We start from the raw sequence: 25650 nt of genomic DNA on the forward strand, positions 1-25650 counted from the left end.
GGTTCCAGGAACCGGTTTCGTTGAACATCTCTAAACTCAAGCATATACACATGCCGGGTTCAAATCTTGTCTACATTGTATAAAATTAAAGAATCTATTTTGATATTAATCACCAATGTTTGTATACATATGCATGTATATACACATGTTAATAATGTCTTGCTATGTTTATTATTAGATAAGCACATACTCATAATTGGAGGGAGTGCTATTTTGCAAACCACACTTTGAGCAAAAGTTTAAGGAGAGAGGTGGTCTCCCTAAAGTCACACGTAGGTTTTATTTTAAGTAATTCTCATAAACCTTATTAACAGTAAATTTATTAGTATTTGAAGTTATTACCATTTTTCTAATTCAAATTTTCAATGGTGAATGATGATCAGCTGCCAAACCACAAGAGCCGGTACGCGATACTCTAATTACTTTAATTTAATTGTATAAATTGTATAAAATAAAATACTTTAAACAGTTAGTTTAATTAATTACAGGGAAAAGCTCCTAGCAAATTAGCTGCTTTGTTTTCTGGGACCCAAGATAAATGTGCAGTTTGTAAGAAAACTGTGTATCCACTTGAAAAGGTTCGTTAAATTTGCGGCTTAGGCCATTCTAACCACATTTGAGTTGATCTCGGTTGAACTTGTGAGCATGTTTAGCTAATGGATTGGTCTCCAATCAACCTGGAGGCTTTACACGTTGACTTGTTTATTCATATAAGCCTTTTGAAGATAACTTATGTCAAAACCTAAATTGTTTGGATAAGTAACGTCAAAACTTAAAAACGCAATTGGCTTACAGAGAACATACACTTGGTAAATTTTTATAGCAAGATTCTGGCTAAAGCGGTTGTGTATGCCAACCAGTAAACACAAACCGTGTTTGAGTTCATATATCTGGCATGGTTTTCAAGAACTAAAAGAAAATAGCATCATGCATGCATGCATATGATAAATGTGCAAAACTAATTAGCCTGTTATATTATTTGAAAACCGGTGTTAGGTAACTGTGGAAGGAGAGTTTTACCACAAAGCATGCTTTCGATGCACTCAAGGAGGTTGCTTTCTTACATCATCTAATTACGCTGCTTTAGATGGAAACTTGTTCTGCAAGCCACATTTCTCGCAACTTTTCAAAGAGAAGGGCAGTTATAATCACCTTAAGCAAGCCGTTAACTCGAAGAAAGCTGCTGCTGCAGAAGAGTCATCAAGTGATCAAAAGCCGGCTGAAACAGAAGAAACCACTCAAGAAGAAGAAAAACCGGAAGACTGAACTCAAAACGCTACATCATGTTAAAATGAAATGAATCTTATTATGAATAAATTAAACTCCAAAAGCTTGAAAAATGTTGTACAGACTGATACTTATATATTTTGTTGGTTTGATTGAATCTTATATTTTACCTACTTTGACCAGACCTGACCCGTTTGTTTCGCAGAATTTATTTCAAAATGAAATTGCAAACATTTCACCGAACAAAACAACTTACATAAATAAAACCAAAACTGCACTCATTTGATCAAGTAAAGAAATAACACACGAAATCAGTACAAAGTTTGAACAAAATTTAAGTTACACATCCATGAAGAGACAGACAGCTCTAATGCTTCGCACGAGAATAATGATTATCATTCGGGTTCCTCTTGCCACTAAAAACCGCTAAGGCTTTCCTTACCGGTGGTTGCAAAGGCACCCGCTTGTCTGAATGGTGGATAAACATTTCATTTGTAGCAAATATATCATCAACCTACAGCATCCAACAAAATAAACAACTTCATTCATAAACTCCTAACTGTTAAAATTTAAAAACTTTACCTCTTTATTCTTCTTTTTGGTCTTGGGATGCAAAAACTTTTGTGGAAGTTGATCCTCGCGTAAAATTGGGTTCTTGGTTATAGCATCTCTTCCTCCTTGTGGAAGAGGCAATGAAAACTGCAGAAAGATCCACCAAGTGTCAAATGTAACATAAAACTATGAACATATTATTATGTGGCATTTTATCTTAGAACTTACCTTTGTTCCACGCAAAGACACACGAGGCCTACGGGCTGCAATAATAGCTCCGTTTTCACCAACAGTAACTGCCACTTTCCTTAAAGTGCCTCCGTTCCCACAACTTGGACAAAAAATCTTACCAATCTCCATTGTCACCTTGAAGCAGGCGTGACATTTCAGTATCCACCTGCAAATTCAAGTCCAACGGATCAAAGGTCTGCATAAGTGTATATTTCATGCGCACAGCTTCCAAACTGAATTTGTTAAAAAAAAAACTAGTTGTGTAATCAAATACTTTTTAGCAATCATGTTTTACCACACAAATTAAATACACAGAATTTATAGACAGACCCATAGAAAAATTACACACTTTGGTTTGGGCATGTTTGTTACCCAACCAAACCTATTTGCCATCCCATCTAAGGCTGCTCTGCGGGTCGTGTTCACCAGTTGACAAGTTAAACCCAGCACGCCAAGAAATTCAAACGAACCCAAACATGATCGTGTCACACATATGAACTAAAAACATGAAACTTGTTTTTGAGAGTTGAGACGAGCACTACCCGTTTAACCCATAAAAAGTTATTTTATTTTTTTTGCATAAACACTTCAAATCCTTTCTTTTAAACAATTATGTTTAATCTATGCCAACTTGTTTTTACAATTATGACCACCGAAAAGTTTTGAGTAATTATGCAAAAAGAGATTTATAAAAGTAAAAAATAAATAAACAGGTTAAACAGTGAACCCCGTCAGGTTGACACAGCCCGTTAGCTAAACGTGTAACGTGTTTGTAAGTCTGAACCAAACTGACCCGAAACCGTATAAACTAACCTGTGCAGCTCGCGTATTTGCATTCCACCTGGCGCCAGTAGACGCAAACCCATCTGCAGAATAACATTCTGCATTGCAAAATCACCAGTAACACACGCAACACTCGACTCAGAAAGCGATCTCAACATCCAACTCTGCTCACTACTATCATCATCCACATATGAAGACACGTCAACACTTTCAGTCGTCACACTACTCATATCCAACCGTTCCACCTCATCATCCCCATTTTCAACCTCATTACCTTCACTGTCTTCTTGAATCCTCATTTGATCCAAAACTGTTGAAATATCTTCACCGTCGCCAGCATCAGAATTCTCATAAATCAAATCAGGCAATTTATCATCATCGTTGTGTTCTCCATTTCCATTATTATTAGCATCTTGTTCAGACGCCTTGTACCGTTCACGTCTCGCCTTCCTCCTCAAAAACCGCCTGTGCGTGCTTCGACTCACAGCCGGGAGCCAATCGTCTGCATCATCATCATCATGTTGCCCTAGAGACGCATCAATTCCATCTGCCACATTCTTTTTCCCTTCAATCACAATTTCTTTCTTTTTAGGTAAATACTTCTTAGATACGTTTGTCGATGTCGAATCAATTCCATCCTCATTATCTTGAACATTATTTTCAGGAACAATAACATTCATGTTCAGATCTTTCAAAGGAAGGATTCTTGACTCGGGTTCTGAACCATTTCCAACCGCATGTTCTAATGCTTCCCATTGAGCCAAGTTAGGAACATTGGACCCCCATCCGGGTAAATCTTTCTCGGGTAAACGTTTCACGTTAACTGTTCGAATAGGTGGTGGGGTTTCTCGAAGATGGCTAGTTCCGTGAATTTGCGTTTCTAGAGTGTAAGTCAAAGCAATAAGTTTAAGGTCAACATCTGAGAGTGTTTGTAGATCTCCTGTTGCCTTTGCAAAGCTAATGACTGCAAAAACCAAGATTCTTTTAATCGGTGTATATGAAAACCATATTAAGCGAAAGAAAACTCTAGAAAGAAAATCATTAACGTTCATATTTAGGAACTCCAAAACCAAAATGAATCAAAATCCAAAACCAAACCGACCTATAAAAAACTAACACACGAACTTGTTTGATTCTTTCTTATTGTATGTATTATTGCCCAAATCATTATTTTGGGCTAGAAGTTTCATGCGCAAACTTTTTAACCAAAGTTTTAGCCCCAAATTCATTATGTTGGCCAATTTTTTTAAATTCGAAACATTTTAAACTCAAATGTAAAACCAAAAATCATTATTTTGGTCAGTTTTGTCAGGCCCAAGCATATTAAGCTAAAAAGTAAAACCAAAAACCGAACCAATACCATAAGGAAAACAGAAAAAACGAAACCAAACAGTTTTCTTGATCCAAAACCAGCCCACTAACAGCTAGGGTGTAAGCAAGCGAAGCTGCCCATGCGCTACTCAAGATTGGCTAGTTAAAATTTTGAATCAAGACAAGCTTAAACGAGGTCGAGCTTTGATTTAGGCTTACTAATTTTATGTATGCTAATTTAATTAACGCACAATCATCACATAATCGATCTTGAATCAGCTCACGTTTTATTTAATATATTTATATCAAACTCATATTATATTTAAAACTAAAATGACAAAAACAATGAGCATAGATTATAATATGTATAAAAATTAGAATTGTAAATATATAATTAACCTAATTTGATTAAACAGCATACCGTACCTTTCTTAAGTGATTCAGGGGATGGTTCCATGGTATCAATAACAAACGGCATAAAGTTAAGCCGGTGGCGGGAAGTGGGATCTCGCACTTCTTGAATGACATCGGCGACAGAAACAAATTTGTCGGCGGAGTTGTGAAGCTGTTCTCCGCCTTGGATGATTGCGTTGGCGTCCACCACGGCCACGGCAATGCCCTTGCTGGACTTGCAGCTGCCCACGAGAGCTGTGGCGGCGGATTCATGGTGGTGGTGGGTGGTGTTAGGGTTTTGGGGTGGTGGAGGTTGTTTCACGATGTTGCTCCAGCAAGAACCACTGGGTTTTGGTGCCTCCATTGTTATCGTTGGTGTGTGGAAAAGATGGGCCAAAACCCTAGCTACCTTATAATGGGATTGCCTAATTTAAGTTCTTACCCCTTGACTCTTGTTTATTTTACAACGTAAAAGAGAAATATTCAGGTTATATCGCTATATTGCCCCATTTGTGAATAATTAGAGGAATCGATTGAACATATTGAATATATATATATATATTTGTCTCATGTGGAGTGTAACTAGGCTTTGGTGTAAATTGCCAAGTAAAGTTTTTGGGATGCATTGGGCTTACATGGAACCTTGAAGCTATCCGAAGAGAAAAGGCTAAGCTGATCCATACAATTTGTCAAATCGCAGCTTGGTGTTTGTGAAAAAACCGGAATGCGTTACTCCACTCCAATTCATTTGTATTCTTTGTTTGAGGAGATAAAAGTGTTGGGTTATCTTTGGATAAAAGACTAGATAGGCTATTTTGGGAGGAATGGTGTAGTTTTCGCTTGTAACGATTAAGGCTCCATGGGTGTTGGATAGGTGGTTATTTTGTTTTGTTTGGTGCCACTTTTTTGTGTGTTTGTTGTTTGTATTGGTTGATCTAGCATCTTGCTAGTTTTTATTGAAAAGTTTTTTGTTGGCTGTTTAGAAAAAATAACACTTTCTTTCTCTGGTGGACATATTTTATCTTATATGTGACATCATGACTATAAGACTGTTGCTTTTATAATCTTGAGGTCATGGATTCAAACCTTAAGAAATAGTCTCCTACATAAAATATAGGGTAAGACTGCTTACATCAAACACAAAACAATCTGGCCCATCCCTTGGTCCTACACAAATACGGGTGATAGGCCAGGCACCAAGTATGCCCTCAAGCATGTTCCCCCATGTTATAAGGAGAGCCACCTTTTCACAAAAAATAAGTGTTTCATGTCATTCAATTCTCTCATATGAATTAAGGTTTTCAAAGTCAATGCACTGAATAACATCTATTTATTTGTATACAAATTATACTTCCCCTCCAACGATATTGACAACTTTTAAAAATTAAAAACCATTTGAAGTGGTTCTAGAAAAAGAATCAATTGGTGCGTGTGGACAAAGTGTGGAACCGCATTCGATTTTATTCGTCACAATTTTGATTTTGGAACCGTCTATTTTAAAATAACCTTCTTCTAGATTTGCATTAATTCGCTATATACCCTTAACTTATAAAACTTGTAAACTCTATATATTTTTTAAATCATCTGTATGGCTCAAGATTAGTAAGTGTTCATTATTTTTAATACGTTTTTGTTACCTTTTTATTTATTTTATATATATTAAAAACTAAATTGTGTCAGTCACATAAAACTTACTGTTCATGAAATTTGTGAATCTCTTTGTGGCACGTGCTCCGGTGACTCAGGTTTTCCAACGCCTGTCTCAATCTATGGTCATACGTACGTGCTTAGGTGACTCTCTCTCTCTCTCTAGTTGTCTCTATAATCACTTCCATCACCTGCGTTGGTCGCCGTTTGTGGTTTCTTCACAGCGGCACATATACGATTCTCTCTGATTGTTTTTTCTATTAACTTTTCTTGGTGAATTTTTTTAAAGCTTTAGATATAACAACTATGTTACATTTTTTTCTAAATGAAGTTGTATTAAAAATTAAGTACTTTTTCATATAGTAAACTAGAGATTGACATTTTTTTGCTGAGTACTGATACTATATCGATACCGACCGAACAACATTGAAACTGATATCTATATTCATTTTTATGGCTTTTAGTTTTGATATATTTTTCGGTATCCTTGCACTACCGGTACCGAACCGGTTTTGTACCGCCATAATCACTAAGGTATTCGGTTCGTGTGTTTACTCAATTTTTGTTCGGTATTCTGGTTTGGTTTAGGTCTTGAAGTTGTATTCAATATAAAGCATATATTCATATCGAGGAATGTAATTACGCGCTTCGTCTACTCGATGACAATGAAAACTCTATATTTAGTCCTCTTTATATTTGACGTTTACTAAATATTCCTTTTTGGTAATTGTAAATTGCCTAACCTGAAACCTCTTCAAATTAGCCACGTAAGGGTGGGGGAGTGTGGAATAGAGTGTGAGTGTGAGTACGTGTAGTCAAGCTAATAACCCATAAAGATACCATATCTGTACATCCGCTACTTTTAAAGTAAAGGCAACACTTTGCATCCTTCTTTGGTGGTGGTCTTCTAGGCATCACTAAGAATTGAGATGATAATAGAAAACCCTAATGTGCAAACTACGAAAACTATTTACAGAAAAAGATGAGAAAAGTACTAGAGTACAATACGTGTAACTAAATGTGCTAACTACCTAAAGTTTCTATTAAAATAATATTAAAGTTATCAACTTTAACTTGGTAATTTTATATGAGACAACTGAAACTTAACATTTAGTATATATGTAAATATCTAATACTCTCTGTTATGAGTATTACTTGTTGTCATCGTCATCGTCATCGTCATCGTCCGTATTAATGTTACTATTACGTTAATGAAAACTCAGACTCGACAAACCTCAATGGCAAAGTCATAAACAAAAATTGTAAACATGCCAACTCTAAAGGGTTATATCTACCTATTCTAATAAGGTAAAATAAATGTGGACACTTGTCATGTTTTGGTTAATTCTTACAATTTTTTCCCTCCAAAATTAATTTACCCTAATATATGTAATAAATAAATAATTATTCACTTTCTTTTTACACTAAATTTATATAATATCTATATATTTTTATAAATATAAATATTAACATATTATTTTAATACATATTTCAAAATACTTGGTGAATTTAAAAAATTAACAACAAATCATGTTTCTTAAATGAAAATTGTTTCGGGTTTTTTTATGGAACTTAAATTTGATATTATGGGTCAAAAGTTAGTAAATAGATTATTTGATACAAATTAACTACATTTAGGTCAAAATTTGTTAAGGGTTAAAAATGAAAAATTTGAGTATTTTTAAAAGTTTGAGAATGCAAAATAGATTTATCGTCAAATTTATGGGTTCAAAGCGTTGACTTTGAAATGTCAAAAGTATGAAAGTTAGAATTTTAAACATGATTCGGGTTTCAAATTTATTTTTAAGGGCATTTTTTTAATAATCAAAAGGTTCGGGATTTGACAAACTGACTATTTTTCCCTAAACTATTAAAATATAAGAAAAGACTGCAAACACTTTCGACATATCACCCCCCATGCCTATTAATGCTTCTAACTTTTATCAATTTTGAAATATTTATGTTAACATTAATTTTTCCTTCAATGGTGATCAGAACGTTATATGGGAAGCATGTCATGGAAAACTATGCTCAAATGAAACAAAATATTTATAAAATTGGATGGGTTAACATGTTATTTTTTATGTTGTCATTATGACAAAGTTGAGAAGCTCTCTGAAACTTATCAAAATCTTTTTCATGGTGTAGCTCAGAAAAACATAGCTCTTGAAGAACATCCATTGTTACAATTTAATGTTCTACTTTCCTTTAACGAGTGGTAAATTGATAAATATATCAATAAAGATAACGCTCATTTTGTATTTAGACTGAGTGGTTAGAACTACTATCGTATGAGAAGCTTTATTTCCGAAATTAGTTCATAACTAAAAGTCTTTCAGTTATACATATATGGCACCGAGAATGAATTTTTCAATATAAAGAAATATTCCCTGGTACGTTTTTGCACGAATATTTTTTTTATCAAGTTCATTTAAAAAAATAATTTTGTACACATTGTATAGATACAAGCATAGATGTAATACATTTTTTTTCATATACGCTAAGTAATTATTTGTTTTACTTTTAATTATATAATTTGAATTATCCCGTGTGTGACACGAGCTCTAAAACTGGTTTATATTATATTGATCAACCTTTCAAACAAAATAAGTAAAAGTACCTTTGCACCTTCCATTCACACACAGTAATCATTCCAACCGTTAGATCTATCCTCTGTCAAATCACCACCATCAGATCTCACCACTGCCACGTCATCAACCCTGAACCGGCCACGTATCCAACCCAACACCCACACACACACATACTCGTTTTCTTGATTTATTATACAGTCATCATCAGTACTTTGTTTTCTTTCTATAAATACAGACCCCCAATAATGTTGTCTTCATCAGCTCGGGTGCTCAATAATACTATTACTCGAAAGATTATTGTTTTTCCTTCAAGAACCCTTTTAAACTCTCACCAAATTACATCAATTTCTAGCCCAATAGGTTCAAAAAGATCTTGGTTTTCTACAAGATTCTGTCAAGCTAACAGAACCCCTGTGTTAGGTTTCAGATTCATGGCTACTCAATCCAAGCAATCAGTTCATGACTTCACTGTTAAGGTTTGTTGATTTTGCTTCAGGGGTTTGTACTTATTAAAGATTCAATTTTTATATTGTGGGTGTTTCATGTTTTCTTGATTTTAGGGTTTTGAAATAATTTTGGTTTATTAAAGATTCAATTTTTATGCTGTGGGTGCCAAAAGTTTTGATTTTGATGTTTCATGTTTTCTTGATTTTAGGGTTTTGAATTGTTTTCATTGGTTAAAGATTTGGGTGACCAGTAAAAGAATTGATCTTGATCTTGTAATTTGTTTTCTAAATTCAATCTTAATTTTAGGGTTCAGAAATGACTTCTATTGTTATAGATTGATCTTGATCTTGAAGATGTATGCATATAGGGTGGAAACTAGCCGAGCTGCTCACGAGTTGCTCGAGACCATCTTGTGAAAAAGTTCGATTGAGCCTGAGTCCGAGCTCTAGCCTAAAAGTGAGCTTTTTAATAAACAAGCCACCTATCGAGCTCGAGCCAACTAGTGAGCCTAAGCGAGCTGGCCTATAATATATATTATAATTAGTAATTACTAATTAATATATATTATATGTTATGAAAAATAACCAAGTAATATAACATTATGTTATATTAACACTTTTAACTGAAAAAAATATATAAAAATTAATTACTAAATAGTTAACGAGCCGAGCAAGCTTGTGCTAGAAAAACTACTCACGAGCTTGAGCTCTGTGTTAGTTAAACGAGCTCAAGCCTAGTCGGCTCAGCTCAGGTCATTTGCACCCCTTGTTTATTTATTTATTATAATAAATTAATTGATGATGTATGCAAAATTAAGAACATAACTCCATTTTAGTTTTGATTTTAACTGTTTAGCTGCTGTAAATGTACCCTCAACAGTTATCATGTAGCAGGTTCTCACTGAGCACTGGTTTGTTTTTCTTTTAGGATGCAAAGGGCCAAGAAGTGGATCTTAGCAAGTACAAAGGAAAAGTGTTGTTGATTGTTAATGTGGCATCACAATGGTAAACTATATGCTTCAATCTGGTTCCATTAATAATGATATGAGTGTAACACACTTAACACTTGTTAATTATCACTCCTTTTGTTTTGTGTTTCAGTGGATTTACAAATTCTAACTACCCTGAGCTTACAACCTTGTACCAGAGGTACAACTGTACAAGGATCAAGGTAGGTTTTTTTATGTCGTTCTTGAAATGCTCGGATATTTTTAGCATTTTGGTGATGGGTTCATTGTGATTTATAGGTCTTGAGATTCTTGGGTTTCCATCTAATCAGTTTAACGGGCAAGAACCGGGAAGTAATGAAGAAATTCAGGAGTTTGTTTGCACTCGCTTTAAGGCTGAGTATCCCGTCTTCGCCAAGGTTGGTATTCTACAGATAGTCATTTTATTTAAATTTAACAGATATTTTAATGGAAGTTAGTGTTAGAACCAAAATACGTTACAAGTCGAAAATTATGTTCTCAAACATGCAACTTTTTTGAAGTCAGGGGTAACTTTTTTCTAATCCACACTTCACACAGACCATCACTGTAATTAACCGGTTCATATGAGTCTAGGGGTGTGGGTTCAATCGTGTTAAGTTGATTGGCTGAATTCTTCAGCCCGAGCACGTCCGGCTTTTTTTTTATGCAAGAAACATTAGCCCTAACTCGCACATACTTAAAATCATGTGACTGGAACACGACCCATTTTAATCGTTTCTGAGTTTCTCTAAATGTGTCAAAACCGGTTGGCCGGTTATAATTTCTCTAAATGTATCAAAATTGGTTGGCCGGTTATAATCAAGTTGTAAACATGCTAATCGGGCTGGTGGGTTGTAAAAATTGGGTTAAACGGGTCATCAACGGGTTAGTGGGTCAACCTATTTAACTAAACAGGTTGGGGGGTCGACATGCTTAACTAAACGGCTTAAACAGGTCAAGCTCGAATACAACCTGTTTAAGTAAGCAGGTCCTCCAACCCAAACACAACCCCTCTTTTTAACGGGTTAGATATGCCAACCCAAAACTAAAACTTGTATTTTCGTGTCGTGCTCGGAACGTGATGAACATCGCCGCCCCTACTGATATGACAAGTTTTTCTTGTGGTTTCAATAAAAAAAACTAGAAATTTTATACATGGGTCCCTAGTATTCATTTATATTACGCGTTCGGATTTTTTCACTAAATGGCATCAGTAAAATCTGATTTAAGTTTTTTAAAACAACTGTTATTTGGATGTGCTTGTGCTGACCGAATATGTTGGACACTCGTTCATATAGGTTGATGTGAATGGCAAAAATGCGGAGCCTTTGTACAATTTCTTGAAGTCGAGCAAAGGTGGGCTTCTTGGTGACAGCATTAAGTGGAATTTCACAAAGTTTCTAGTCAGCAAAGATGGAAAAGTTGTTGATCGTTATGCTTCCACCACCACTCCTCTCAGCATCGAGGTAACGCCTGTTTCTCTCGTTATCTGCTTAAATTCGACCACCTGAAAACTTGCTAATGCATTTTTCCGTTACTTTTTTTTGTGGTGTTGCAGAAGGATATAAAGAAGCTGCTTGGTGTTGCTTAAGTGTATCCTATGGTCCATGGTTTCACTATGAATAAGCGTCGGCATCTTTATGCATCATAGTTTCCTGAGAGTGTTTTAGTTTCTGAGTGTTTGATCAAGCTTTGAACTTTATCGTGTGATGAATGTTTATATATAATGAAATAACCTTTTATTGTTGTCACACTTGGATGCCCAGCTGAACTCGCTACCTTTTCTGTTAGCCGGTTAACGTTGGGGTAGCTTTTGCTCTTCATGCCACTGGTGGTGAGCGGTGGTAATCGAGCTGCCCTCATCACCTTCTGCAGCACTCCACCATGTTATGGTGTTTACTGCAGTTTTTGTAGTAGTCGGTGCTCTTGAAATAGTTTGTTGATACATAATCGATAAGTTATCAGGAGATTGTTCATAGAATTGCTTTTGAGAATCATCATTTCTTTGATGATTGCAGACTGAAACAATTTCACTCAGTTGCTAGTGATAAGCCAGCCTGAGCAAGTGAACAGGGCGCAAACAGTGCCAAGTGGCGGTCGTAGAGGTGCTTAAATTATTTTGAAATGAGCCCGATAAAGCGAAAACAAAAAAACATGCTGGGAATTTATGACGCTGCATGCTAGCATGACTCGACACAAAGTTAAAGTTAGCTAGGTTCGGGTCATAGCTTAAAATTGTGTCTAAACGGGCTCAACCTGTCATAACTTGTTTATTACATGATGAAGCCCGTTTAATTAAGCGTGTTCAACGAGTTGATATGCCCAGTGGTTCGTTTATAACCAGCATATGAAAGCTATGTCGATGTGCAATAATATTTAAAAAAAAGTGTTAATAAGTGGATATATCTTGTTTCTTTAAAACATAAACCCGATTATACTGCTAACCCTAGCCACATCATACGAGCTAACGAACATTCAACTTATGACCTGTTTTAAAGTATGCTATGTATTATGATTTAAGAAATTTATGGGTTTTAAATGTGTTACGGATTGTTCTTCAAGGATATTATGGAATATAATATTTGATGACTTCTACTTTATCTTGTTATCTGTTAACTGTGTTAAACGGGTCATGTCGTTCGTGTTGCTGAACTGTTTAGATTTAATCATGTTAAACAGGTTGTGTTGTGCAAACCGGTTTATTAAAATGTTTGTGTTCACGTTTAAGTAACTAACACATTTACTTACATTTACTTAGTCCGGCGCTCTTCATGTATGGTACTTGTGTTAGTTGTGCCATGTCGTGTGTGACCTGTCTAACACAAGATGACACGTTTTGCCAGCTTTATTTTGCCTCATAGTAGATTTTCTAGTCAGTGCCACTACTTTTAGTTGCAACACATGCGTTCCTAGCCTCAAGCATCACCTAAATGTTCCAGGCGTATTGGTTGTAGACAAGAGAAGAAGCACGTGTGGTGACCTTCTAAAATTGTCTTCATTCAGCAACTAAAAGCAAATCAATATCTTGCGGACAATATTAATTGATATATGATTGGTCAATGTTGGATTATTGATTTAGCCCGGCTTTGGTCTTATGAACTTTTTAAGGTATTATTTTCGGCTTTCGAATTAATTATCATCTACCAGGGAAAAGCTGCACTATTGTTAATGTTGAGTCCAAGGGGTACCACATTTTTTCAGCCTACTTGCTCTTTTTTATTAATAAAAATAGTCAAGCTAATGGTCAATCTTTGGAGCTTTTTAGAACTTCAAAAGTTGTTTACAGTCAACTGTGTTATTGGTTCTTTGTGACAGTGGGCTTAAAAATAACAAACTATGATAAGCTGAATCAGCAATAAGCTACAACATTTTCAAAATTCAGCCAAAAGGACAAACTTTTGTGAAATACAGCATAAAACACAAAAATACCCCTTTCAGTTTTTGCAGTCAAATATATTAATTAATTGGTTCCTTGTGATGGACTTATAACTAACCACTATGATGAACTGAATCTGCATAAAGCTACAACATTTTCAAACTCACAAAAAAAAGGAGAAAACTTTAAAATATAGAGGGAAAAGACAAAAAAAACCATTGGTTTTGTTTTTTCAGACATTCAGAACTATGGTAGTCTCTTAATGAGCATTGTGAATAATAATGGCATACAAATCTTTAATTTTATGTCATGATTCGGTAGAAATCTAAAAAAACACGCGTGATTAAAGAAACATGAAACAAATTGTTAAATTTTCATTAACAAACTCCAGAAATAAACATAATCCAACCTAAAGAAAACAACTTTCAAATCCCAATTCATAAAATTAAAATGAAACTACAGATGACCAATGCTGCATTTCAAGATTTACCCAACAATTAAAAAACAAAAGTTCTACCACTACACCAACATAAAGATGCAAACTTTTTTGCTACAAATACATCAACACACAACACTAAACAATGATGCCTAGTTAAGCTCAACTCCTGCACTCTTTTCTTCTACCGAGGACGGCTCGGTTATGGTCTTTGCTTTAAAATAATTTGCACCACCATACACGAAGCTACTAACCACCACCTGCCACCATAAAATAATATGTTATGTTCAGTTGCTCAAAAAGCTCGTGGCTCACTCTAGGTTTGCTCGAGAAAAGCTCATTTGCAAATGAGCCGAGACCGAGCCAGGGTTTGCTCACTTGATTGGCACGTTTAGATTAAACCCAAAATTTTAATATACATAATAATTATAACTATAATTATAATCACTTAGAAAAGAAACAAAATAATACATAAAATATTTTGAATCTGCCTCTAGATCTTGATAAACAAAAAATAAAATAATGCATATTTTACAAGTTTTGTAATATATGTATGTTAGAAAATTATTTTTTCGTGTTTTATACATCAATATGTGTAAAAGGATGAAAAATAAAATTAACAAGTCGGATCGACCAGCCACAAACTGGTACGAGCTTTTTACGAGCCGAGCTTGAGCTCAACTTTTCAGCTTGTTAAAACAGACGAGCCAAGCCGGGCCGGCTCGTTAAAGTTCGAGCTCGAGCCCTAATTTTGTGATGCGGTGAAAAATGAAGTGAAATAAAAAGAGCTGTGAAAATGATGATACCTGGACTAGAGTGGAGGCGATGAGTTTACCACCAATTGCACCGCCAATCACTTGACCGTCAGAACTACAAACAGAAATACTAAGACCACCTGTTCGGTTGCGGGGGCTACCGGTTTCAGCAAGTAGGTAGCAACCCGACAAACATAATATCTCAAATCGACCCTACAAAGCAGTTCAGTGAACAATGTAAGAAAGAGCTATGATCGACTTACAGGGATAATTAGGTCAAAACATGGTTTATGTTTTATCTTTCATGTGTTAAATATAGGCCTGTAAACGAACTGAACATTCGGTGAACTATTCGTGAACCGTTCGGTGGGAAGTTCGTTTATGTTCGTTTATTTAATAAACGAACGAACATGAACAAAAATTTGTGTTCGTTTAATTAAACGAACGAACATGAACACATGTTCCGTTCATTCATTTATGTTCATGAACGTTCGTTTATGTCTGTTTATTTATGTTCGTTTATGTATTAATAGAAAATAATTAAATATTATCTGGATAGGTCATATGCTTAAAGGTTTTATATTTGTTAATTTGTGTTCATTTAAGTTCGTTTATATTTGTGTTCATTTACATTTGTTCATACATGTTCGTTTATAATATGTTCGGTTATGTTCGTTTAGATTTTAAACAAATGAACACAAATGCCCATTTTTAAATAAACATGAACATAAATATTTGTTCAATTAAGTGCCTGTGTTCTTTTAAAGTTAAATGAATGAGCACAAGCATGCCCTTGTTCGTTTTCATTATATTCGTTTAGAGGCTTTCATTATTCACATTGATAAATATATCGGTCTCAACTCTAGGCCCTGCTGATTTTATTTGTGTTAATTTGTGTTCGTGAACCATTCGTGAACACATTAATTTCCTTAATGAATGAACACGAACATAAAATCTCGTTCGGTAAGTCTTCGTGAACCGTTTGTGAACACATTATTTTCTTAACGAACGAACATGAACAAGGCCTTGTTCGGGTTCGTTCGGTTCGTTTACAGCCCTAGTTAAATAGGGGTATGAATTTCTGACATGACAAGAACCTAACCCGAAATGTGCGGGTTGGGTTTAGTATAAAGTATAAACTGGTTCGGGTCAGTTCATTTCGAACCTGTTTATTGTGGGTTTGCGGGTTGACCCATTTAATCCATTTATTTTTTTATTTTATACTTTTAAAATGTGTTTTACGTCATAAGTTAATTTGGTTGGGTATTTTAAGCAAATTTATAAGTTAGAATAAAAATTAACACAGGGTTTAATTACTAAAATGTAATTGTTTTATATGCATTTGTATTTTTTGTTGTAAAACTGTAGTTTCAAAGTATTAATATCTGATAAAGATAAAAGAAAGCAGGTCAAACAGTTTGAAAGATGCCCAAAAGTGTATTTTCTACACATAAAATCCCATAAATCATTCTTTATAAGCATTCATTTATAAAAAGTTTTACAATTGTAGACAAAAAGTGTTTCAGGCCAACCCAACCTGGTTCATTGTGATCCCCCAAAAGCTTCACGTTTGCGGTTTGCCCATTACCTAACCCACCCAAATTCCCACCTCTCTATTTTAGGCAAAAAAAAAACAATGCAATAAAATTCCAAAATTGCATCAAGATAATTTGTGTTGACTGGTCAAAAACCTCATAAGCCACAGTGCCACCAGAAGCCGTAAATTGGCGTAACGTCACGGTGGAAACAGAACCGCTGCCTGACAAGACACAGAGAGCCCTTTGCCTTTGTTGTGCAAATGATAATATCTTTTCTGCAACATCCTGTAGCACACAAACTCACAAAGTCACAATAAATTTATTAACTTTCAAATTCAAGATTCACATAAAGGTTCAGTCTTTTCCTAGTAGTCGTAACAAAAGTTGTAGCAGTCTTGTTCTATTTATTTTCACGTACCTCGCCAACTGATATATGTATGGTATGAGGCGTGAAAGCCGATCCTGCTGAATTATGCATCCATTCACCTATAAACAAGAAAACAATGAGAGAAAACGCAAGGAATGAGACGTTATAAAAAAGTGAAAATTATAACTGAAATTGTATTATAAACAATAAAATGCATATCCTCGATCATCACCACACGAGATCCCAAAATTAAATCAAACGTAAATTAATCTCCGTTTATATCCATAAACGGAAAAAAAAAATCTTAAATTTTAAGAATTCTTCCACTAAAATATTTTCAACCCCAAGTATATCCTTCAAAAAACCCTACTACAACAAAATTTATTGCTAACTTAGTTTATCTTCAATTCTTCATACAATATTTTTATGTTAATTAGATTGTTCTGTAATAAAAACTTATACACTAACTTAGTTTATCTTTATACAATACAAATGGCTTACAAATCATAACTGATTTAGAACAAGATACTACTAACTAACCAACACATGCATGCTCACAATTCACTAAAGTAAAAACACCAATTTATAATATAAAGTATAAACATACCAACATTTGCAAGCTGTTGCTTCCTTCCACTACCACAAGGCCGCCCCCTTTTCTTCAGTGGTGTCGGTGTGGTTGAATCAGGTGATGCAACCGCGGGTGCGGGTATTAGTGCAAGTGCCATATGGGCCCCATCAGGGGCATGCTTTCTAGGCCTCCCTCTTTTTTTCTTCACAACAGGCTCACTCCCACTTCCAGGTGTGGGAACAGTGGCTGCACCACCACCATCACTCGCACCGCTACCACCGCTGCCGCCACCGTCCATGTTAAACCCATGAGGGAAATTGGATGATGGTGGTGGTGGTGGTGTATTGTGTTCCGAATGGAATGATGAACCTACTGATGGTGCTAACCTCATATTATTATGACCATGTGGGGATAAGTTAGGGTTTGACTGTGTCTTGAAACCGGGCGGTGGAACTTGAAACCCTCCGCCCTGATTACCCGACCCAACATTAGAACCCGAACCGCTAAACCGTCCATTGAGATAGAAAGATGGAATTCCTTCCCTTCCATCCATGCATTTACTCACTAATTCAACCTACCCACAAAACTTTAACACAAAATAGGCAACACCCACCTACAAATTCCACCTAAAAACCAAAATTGAGCAAAACCCACAAACAAAAACTCAAAATTTATGATTATTTCACATGGGTTTTTCAAGAAACAGCAGGGGATGCCATAATTAGCCTCAAAAATAAAAGAAACCACAAAAAGATTGAATCTTTTGATATAAAGTTGCAAGCTTTATAAGCTCTACACCAAGAAACAGGTTGAGAGAATGCAGAAAAAGATAAGCAATTGGGGCAGACAAACCTGTGTAGGAAGGTGAAAAGGGGGTGTTTTTAAGTGAAATTGAAAAACCCTAGATTTAAAATTGCAGATGAAATGGCAAAGGGGAAGAGAAATAGGATCAAGGGTAAAGACAAAAGTGAAAAGGGTTTGAGGGCTTCTGGATTATATAGTACTACAAACTACATGTGACAAAACCTTTTTATTTAATGCATAAAAATTAAAAAATTAAAGCAATTAGCTGCAAAAAGTCAACACATGTTGCCCCTTAGTCAAACCTCTGAAACTCCAAGAGATTTGTTTTTAAAGAATGTATCATATTATATGCATTAGATTGGCTGAAATTGTAATAAGATGAGTATTTTGAAAAGGGGCTTTCTTTTGTCTATGATAGATATCTTTTACATTAAAAATTTTGTATGTATGGTATCTTTTACATTAAATATGGTCTAATGTTATATTTTTGTTTATTTTTTATGCTTAAATGCATAATTAACTTACATTTAATTTTCTGTTTTCATTCAAACCAACTTTCTTTTGTGTAATCAAAAAAGTATACAAGTGAGTAAAGTTACTAGTCAAACTAATTGCATTATTTACTGCTAATTAATTTAAATTTATCTCGTCATAGTTCGTAACTCCTTATGATATGGTGATTAATAATGATTTATTTCATATTTTTAATTCGTGATACTTAAATAATTATTTAGTGTTTTTCGAAATATAACCAAGCATTTTAATAACTTAGCGTTAGTTGCTTGTTCTAATATGTAAAACAACACTACTTCACGATGATACACGATAGGCAGTGATATATGTGTGCGTGTGTGTCTGTCACAACTCACAACATATTTAGTTAGGTTGTAGACGAAGCCATGACGATATCAACATGTATTACGATAATAATATGCATTCTAATAAGTTATGTTTGTAACATACAACCCTTTTTAGTCATCATTCATAAAGGGATTTTTAGTGTCCATGGTCATGCAACCTTACTCTTCGTATAATGTCTCAACTATTGACATTAACAACATAAGCCATAATCACTAAGCCCGTGAGCAACATGAATTCAACTCTTCCAAAGCCATGCCACAAAGTTCAATATTTTGGCTAACTCTTCTAAATCATAATGGGTTAAAACATTCTTTTCCTTTAAACACTTAATTTGGGTCATTTATGCCGAAATCACCAAGTAAACACATAACTAATTCTTAAATTTAACTATGTAATCATGATTTGTGAATTTTAATGATTTGTAAACATCAAGTAATGCATTTCTAAGCCTATACTTGTCTTGGTTACTCTTTAAATCCAAAGTTTTGGATTTGAGTCAAAGTCATTGTAACTCGCCTATAAACCTTTCATATCGTCTATATTCCACATAAATCAATTCACTGATTGTATAAATTTGCATTATAACACTTTTAGGAATGATCGTCATCATTCCAGCTACAGCACGCCATTTGTACAACCATGACAAATCACAAAGGCACTGCCATATATCATAACCCCATAGGTCACTGCCTATGTTGGATCCTTCCTATCGAAAGCTAATACATACGTTACAACATTTGGACCCTTCCCGAAGGAAGCTATAATACGCCCATTATGACAATTCGTTCAAAAGGGATATGCCAAAGACATTATAATTTTCTTACTTTTCCTTTTTATATATTTTCAAAAACTATCACTTTAACTATAAAACATGTTTACTTTACTGTAAAACTTCGCTTTATTCTGGAAACATATTTCATTATCACAGATGGATCTTTGGAACAATTTGAGCTTGTTTGATCTACTTTTCACCGTTGAACCTTCACCACGAGGCTCCTTTTAATATTTGAAATCAATTCGGTTTGAAACAAGTTCCCATAGCTTGAAATATGTACTTTCTCTCTCTAAAACGCACGCACGCGCGTGCACACACATACTTATCTTGAACAAGGAAGAAAATGAGGCGTGTGTGGTGGCTAGGTCCATATTAGGGCATTAATTTTACAAGGCTTTTACATGACACCTCTTATCCTTTCGAGATTGAATTTTATACATTATAATAATAAAAATTGTCTTTAATTATTTATCCATAGAAATAACAAGTCTACCTTCTTACAAGATTTTTCAAAACCAAAACATATTATATCTAAAACATGAATGAATAAGACCTTTTCATTTCCTCTTCTGGTTCCCAATAAGCCTCACATCCTTTCTGATGCTTCCATTAAACCTTAACTTGATCATTGACTGTAACATTCGTTACTTTTCAAACCCGAAAACCCGACCCATTTCGAATTTTTGTTTTTTTTTGTTTTTGTTTATATATATATATATATATATATATATATATATATATATATATATATATATATATATATATCAAGTTCGTTTCGTGTATGTTACGTGTCATTCGTTATTTTTATTTGAGTTGTATTAGTAAACGTTAAACCAACCTATTTTGCCGATTCCGTTATATTCGTGGTTAACATTCATTGTTAATATAATTTACACGCGAATTTCCGTTTATTGTACGTTCGCTTCTTATTCATTTTGTTCTAATAATGAATCTACGGGATCTAAAGGTTCTATGTTAATGAGCCGCAATAGTACATTAAATATCAAATTTATAACTTCTCACCGCGTTTATTAACGCATCCTAAATTACAGGAATTCGATTCGTAAATTATATTTAATTATTGATCTTAGACATTCTAAAGTACAAGGTCCATTTTCGTAACTTATATATTATTTCTAATTTAAAAAGAGATTAAAACTTCAGGGGTCATTATGTAAAATTCTCTAAATTATAATAATATATTAATAAAACCCAACCCAGCCCCCATCTTCCCCGTCCACTGTAGCCGTTTTTCCGGCCACGGCGAATTGCGGCTCCGGCAGCCCAAACACCCTGTAAAAATGCATTCCAAATTCCAATTAACGAGCCGTAACGTATTTGGACCTTGATAGAGACATAACCGTCAACAAATGACGCATTGTCATGACAAATTTGATAATTAATTTAACCCGTAACCACCGGTGGCGGCTCCAGCCAACCTCAAATCCGCCGTAAATCACGTGTTTGACCAAATTAGTTTACCTGACGACCTTAGACCATTGTATTAAAGGTTAATCAATATCCTAATTATATTATAACGTCCTAATCACGAAAATAATTTCGTTAACCTCGCCGGAAATTACGGGAGATATCATTAACGAACATTAAGCGGCATACGATCAAATTGTTAATATAAATAGGACCTTTGCCTTCTTCTAAACTCGTCTCTCACATCAAAACTCACTAATATACACTTTTTATTGCTTAATTAATCCGTCCAAGTTCCTTACTCCGGCCACCGCCGTTCGTCGTCAACTCCTCACGTCTACAGGTAATTGTTATATGTTTTTTTATTAGTTTTGAGCCGATAAACGAAACCCCTAACGTTAATTGAACGAACATGGAACCAAATTGCAGATTGTAGTTCTAGGGTTTTGGTGAGGAGGATGAAGTTTTATTAATAGATATATATAATATTTTCCTAAAATAAACCAACTTGTGAAGATAGTTTAAACGGTTATGTCATTTAGGTTTGTTGCAATAGACTCGGGTTCGAACCCGAGTCAAAGCAAAGTTTTTATTTATTTATTTTTTTACCATTCCTTTTATATAAAAATCAGATAAATTAATTAAAAATCCTTATAAATCAAAGAAAGATTATTTTAACTTAAATAAAATTAATCATAAAATTATTTTTAACATTATTCATCTAAGAGCCAACTTTTGTCTTCGTTTTCTAGAAACCCGATTAATATTATATTTTCTTCATTTCGTTAACTTTATTATATGCTAAATTGGTATTCGTAATAAATTTTTAACCGATAAAATCCATAAATAATATAAGTTATTAAATTATATTTTATTATTTCTCATTCAAAAATCAACTTTTCACATTCTTTAAGTTTCGTAAAACTCGAGTAATATTATTTATTCATTTTGTAAACTTTATAATTCGTTAAGTCTTTCTTTTTCAAAATACAATATACCGCTGGCACCAAAAAGTCCCGCAAACATTATAATATTCAAACTTATAATTAATCTTTTAATTAAGTTAATATTAAAATATTATTAAACCGTTAAAATCAATTTATATTTCCGTTACTTTAACTTTATAATTCGTTAAACTACTAAAAGTTAGTTTATAAATTCATTAACATTAATCTGTTAGCTTTAATCCGTTAAATTTAATTCATTTATGTCCCGGTAACTTTAATTCATTATCATTGTTAAAATCATTCGAGATAAAGTTCATATTTAAGGAAAGTCGGTAACTATCGTATTAGTTATAATATTAATATAAATCGTTAAAATCCGTTAAAATTTTAAATATAATATTATAATACCATAAAATCCATAATATCCCTTTTAAATTACATTATTCTTTAACTTTATCAATCCCGTTAGTTAGATTTCGTTTTGTTTCATGCTTACGGTTTTTATTACAAGTTTATCTTCGCATTCAAGGTGAGTTTCTCACACCCCCTTTTTAACGTTTTTATTACTTTTGGGGGTAGCATATGTATCCTACAAAACTTCAAGTATTTACGATATTGCTTACAAACTACAATTCATATCATGGACTTGTGTGCTTACTTGCTTATTTGTTATATATGTGGATTTCAAGTGGTTGCCTCAATAAGTATGATCATACGCCCCCCTTTGCACTCAGGTCCATTTGTATCGAGTGAAAAAGGGACCTCATTATCCGAGTACGTTGGTAGCCCCAACTGGAAAGGACATTCGTTTGTTCTTTACACTCAGCTCCATTGCATCGAGTGTAAAGAACCCTTATGTGCTCGTTTCACAAGTTTCATGGAATTGTATGATTTTTACGTATTATATCAAACTGTGGGATTCTCACCAGCTATGTTCATAGCTGACTTTATTTTATACATATATTACAGGTGTAAAGATACGAGGATGAAAGTTAGAAGACACATAGCATGCCTATAAGATATTCAAAGAACAACTTATCATTTGCTCATTTATTGTTACAACTTGTATTATTTGATAAACTTGTGTTACATGAAGATTTAAATGAAATAATGTTATCATGGTCACCTAATAGTGTCACGTGTGTTTGAGCAATCTGTACGTCACACTCAGGCGATTCCGCTTTAGCCGGGGTGTTACAGATTGGTATCAGAACCGTGGCTATAAGATAGGACATTAGACGTAATGTTCTAGGTAGCTATAGCTTATTTGTTTAATTGTTAGGGTTGCATGATAGAATTATGTGAGCCTTTACTTGATTGTTTAAACGCACTTACTATTACTGGATTGTTGTATTGCTGATTTCATTAACGACTCATGAACACAAGTGACGTAGGCTGTCGTGGTCTACTCAAAAACAATTAATTAAAGACTTAAATACCTATAATAAGTACGGGTAAGTAAGGTCGTCTCCACAGGGACTCAAGGAAAGTGCAAGTTTATTATAACTAAATTAATTATTAAACTAAGGCGGACAGACGATGTCAAGCGGTTTTTAGAAAAAGGATTAATTAAAAACTAACAATTACTTAAAAACGATTTGTGAATAATATTAATAAAAACATTCATTCTAGGTTCAGTTAATGTGACATTCAACTTAATTCCAAATTCGGTTGTATTGATTACGTAGTAATTACTAAACCTAGTAGTTGGATTGTGATGTCAAACGATACCCTAACCGAATTGATGACACAATGAAACTCGGTTTACCTAATTATCAACTTATGTTTGTTAAAACCAATTAAGAGACAATATTTGATGATAACTAGTCAATGACACAAGAGTTCAAACCCTAAATGTTGATAAACACAACCAAACAAATAATGCATCAATCAATAATCTCAAACACAAGTTGTTTAAATAATCAATCATAATTTAAGCAAGACTAAAGCAATAACTCAATCAAGCTCATAAACATTAAGCATACAAATCTGGTCAGAAGTTAAAATACACAAAAACCTAGCCTAGAATGAACAAAGCACTTAGCCGAACATGATCATAACGTAAATACACTTATCTTGGATGAACATGCAAACCCGGCACGAACCGGAAGCCTTGGTATGATGGAAGATCGTCCTAAGCAGCCTCTTTTTCCTCTGGAAGTCGATGATAAACGAATGGGGAGGTTAAGGGGTTTATATAGGGAGAAAACTAAATTTTAGGCCGACATAAGCATCTTCGCATATCGCGAAGATGTCCAGTTATGCTGCTTCGCGTATCGCGAAGGACAAAATAGTCGCAGCTGCCATTATGCAACTTCGCGTATCGCGAAGTTGCCCTTCATTGCATCTTCGCGTATCGCGAAGATGTAAAATTTCAGATTTTATTTTTTTCTTTTCTTGAATGCCTCGTGACGCGTGCACTTCCAATCTTTCACATCTTGATCTTCGTTTCAAGCCCGTAAATATCCTTGTTAAGCTCCATAGCCTCCAATGTCCTGAAACACGTAAACAACGCTTGAAGTGCCAATATTCATTCGTTTATTAACCTAAATATAACTAATTAATATATAAAACTAACTTTTACCTAACCATCACATCCCCACACTTAACCCTTTTTCGTCCCAAAAAAGACTTTGCAATGGAATCAGAATCAGAGATCATTCTCAAAATACTTTATAGATTATCTTAATTAAGCACAAAGAACACAAAAACCGCGATTGCCGATATTGTTGTCCACTTAAACCCAACCGCCGATAATTCAGACATCTAATCATGTTAGATTTAAGTTCAAGTTAACATTCAGTCTAAGGGTCTCACACCTAAAATCACAAATCCACTTAATTTGTTTCAGGCATGTCAAAGCATAGATAAAATCATAAAGATTATTTCTACCAGTGTAACCTAAAAACTTGTAACTATCAAAATTTAATTTATTGGACAACACATATGAATTAATCGAGCATTCTGCATTTTTATCATACTTTAGACCTCACCATGGATGTTCTCACCGTGGTTACTAGCCCAATGAGAAGCATGTAAGCTGTTGGTCCTTATTCATTAACGTTCATCAATCCTCACCTAGAGGCCTATCAGTCAAGCTACCAACTCGAAAGAAAACACATAGGTTGTTGGATTTTTATTTATTTTATTCTGATCCTCATCCATAGATGTCATCTCCAAGTCACTATCCCAGAGGGAGACACATTAAATTATTGGATCCTTTTTACTATTATATCTTTTTCATGCTCCTTGCTTAATATGTCAATAAAATTAAATTTTGAAATTTACAAGGCTTTACCCTACACTGGTGCTTATCCATTACCTTACGCATTTCAGTTTTTCTATATTCCTAAGATGAGAACCCACAAGACTTCCTGATTTAATTTAGAGGTACATTTATTACATTTTCAAAAGCCTTTCACTATCAGCTGGGCCTACCGACACATCCCAAATTAAGTGTGTTCCCGTTTTTATTATCTCATATTATGTAATAATTTTGAAAATTAATCCCCAATTTTTCTATAATTTTCCATTATTGTGCACAAATCTTAATTCAAGGAACATAAAAACTTTTAAAATTCTAATTTCTCCCCCATCCCCACACTTGAGACAAACATTGTCCTTAAAGTTTAAAATTTAAGAC

At 34.3% G+C, this 25650-nt stretch overlaps 3 protein-coding genes across 3 annotated transcripts; 1 reads left to right on the top strand and 2 right to left on the bottom strand.

The window, feature by feature from the left end:
- Nucleotides 1-1457: 1457 nt before the first annotated feature.
- Nucleotides 1458-4861, bottom strand: LOC143616537 (RNA-binding NOB1-like protein). The gene is made up of 5 exons (XM_077089341.1): nt 4531-4861; nt 2824-3757; nt 2008-2176; nt 1810-1926; nt 1458-1741 (listed from the first exon to the last, which is right to left on the bottom strand). The coding sequence occupies exons 1-5, from the start codon at nt 4859-4861 to the stop codon at nt 1595-1597; spliced, it is 1698 nt and encodes a 565-aa protein (XP_076945456.1). The 3' UTR covers nt 1458-1594.
- A 4119-nt stretch (nt 4862-8980) lies between these two features.
- On the top strand, nt 8981-11889 carry LOC143616548 (putative phospholipid hydroperoxide glutathione peroxidase). The gene is made up of 6 exons (XM_077089349.1): nt 8981-9211; nt 10110-10186; nt 10283-10352; nt 10437-10547; nt 11448-11615; nt 11708-11889. The coding sequence occupies exons 1-6, from the start codon at nt 8981-8983 to the stop codon at nt 11738-11740; spliced, it is 690 nt and encodes a 229-aa protein (XP_076945464.1). The 3' UTR covers nt 11741-11889.
- A 2007-nt stretch (nt 11890-13896) lies between these two features.
- LOC143616069 (AT-hook motif nuclear-localized protein 5-like) lies at nt 13897-17997 on the bottom strand. The gene is made up of 5 exons (XM_077089021.1): nt 17229-17997; nt 16673-16740; nt 16408-16539; nt 14768-14929; nt 13897-14221 (listed from the first exon to the last, which is right to left on the bottom strand). The coding sequence occupies exons 1-5, from the start codon at nt 17743-17745 to the stop codon at nt 14114-14116; spliced, it is 987 nt and encodes a 328-aa protein (XP_076945136.1). The 5' UTR covers nt 17746-17997; the 3' UTR covers nt 13897-14113.
- Between the last annotated feature and the right edge of the window lie 7653 nt (nt 17998-25650).

The sequence above is a fragment of the Bidens hawaiensis genome, unplaced genomic scaffold (genome assembly GCF_021521415.1).
Source record: "Bidens hawaiensis isolate Kalapana, Puna unplaced genomic scaffold, B.hawaiensis_p1.1 tig00002306_1, whole genome shotgun sequence".
Lineage (NCBI taxonomy): Eukaryota > Viridiplantae > Streptophyta > Magnoliopsida > Asterales > Asteraceae > Bidens > Bidens hawaiensis.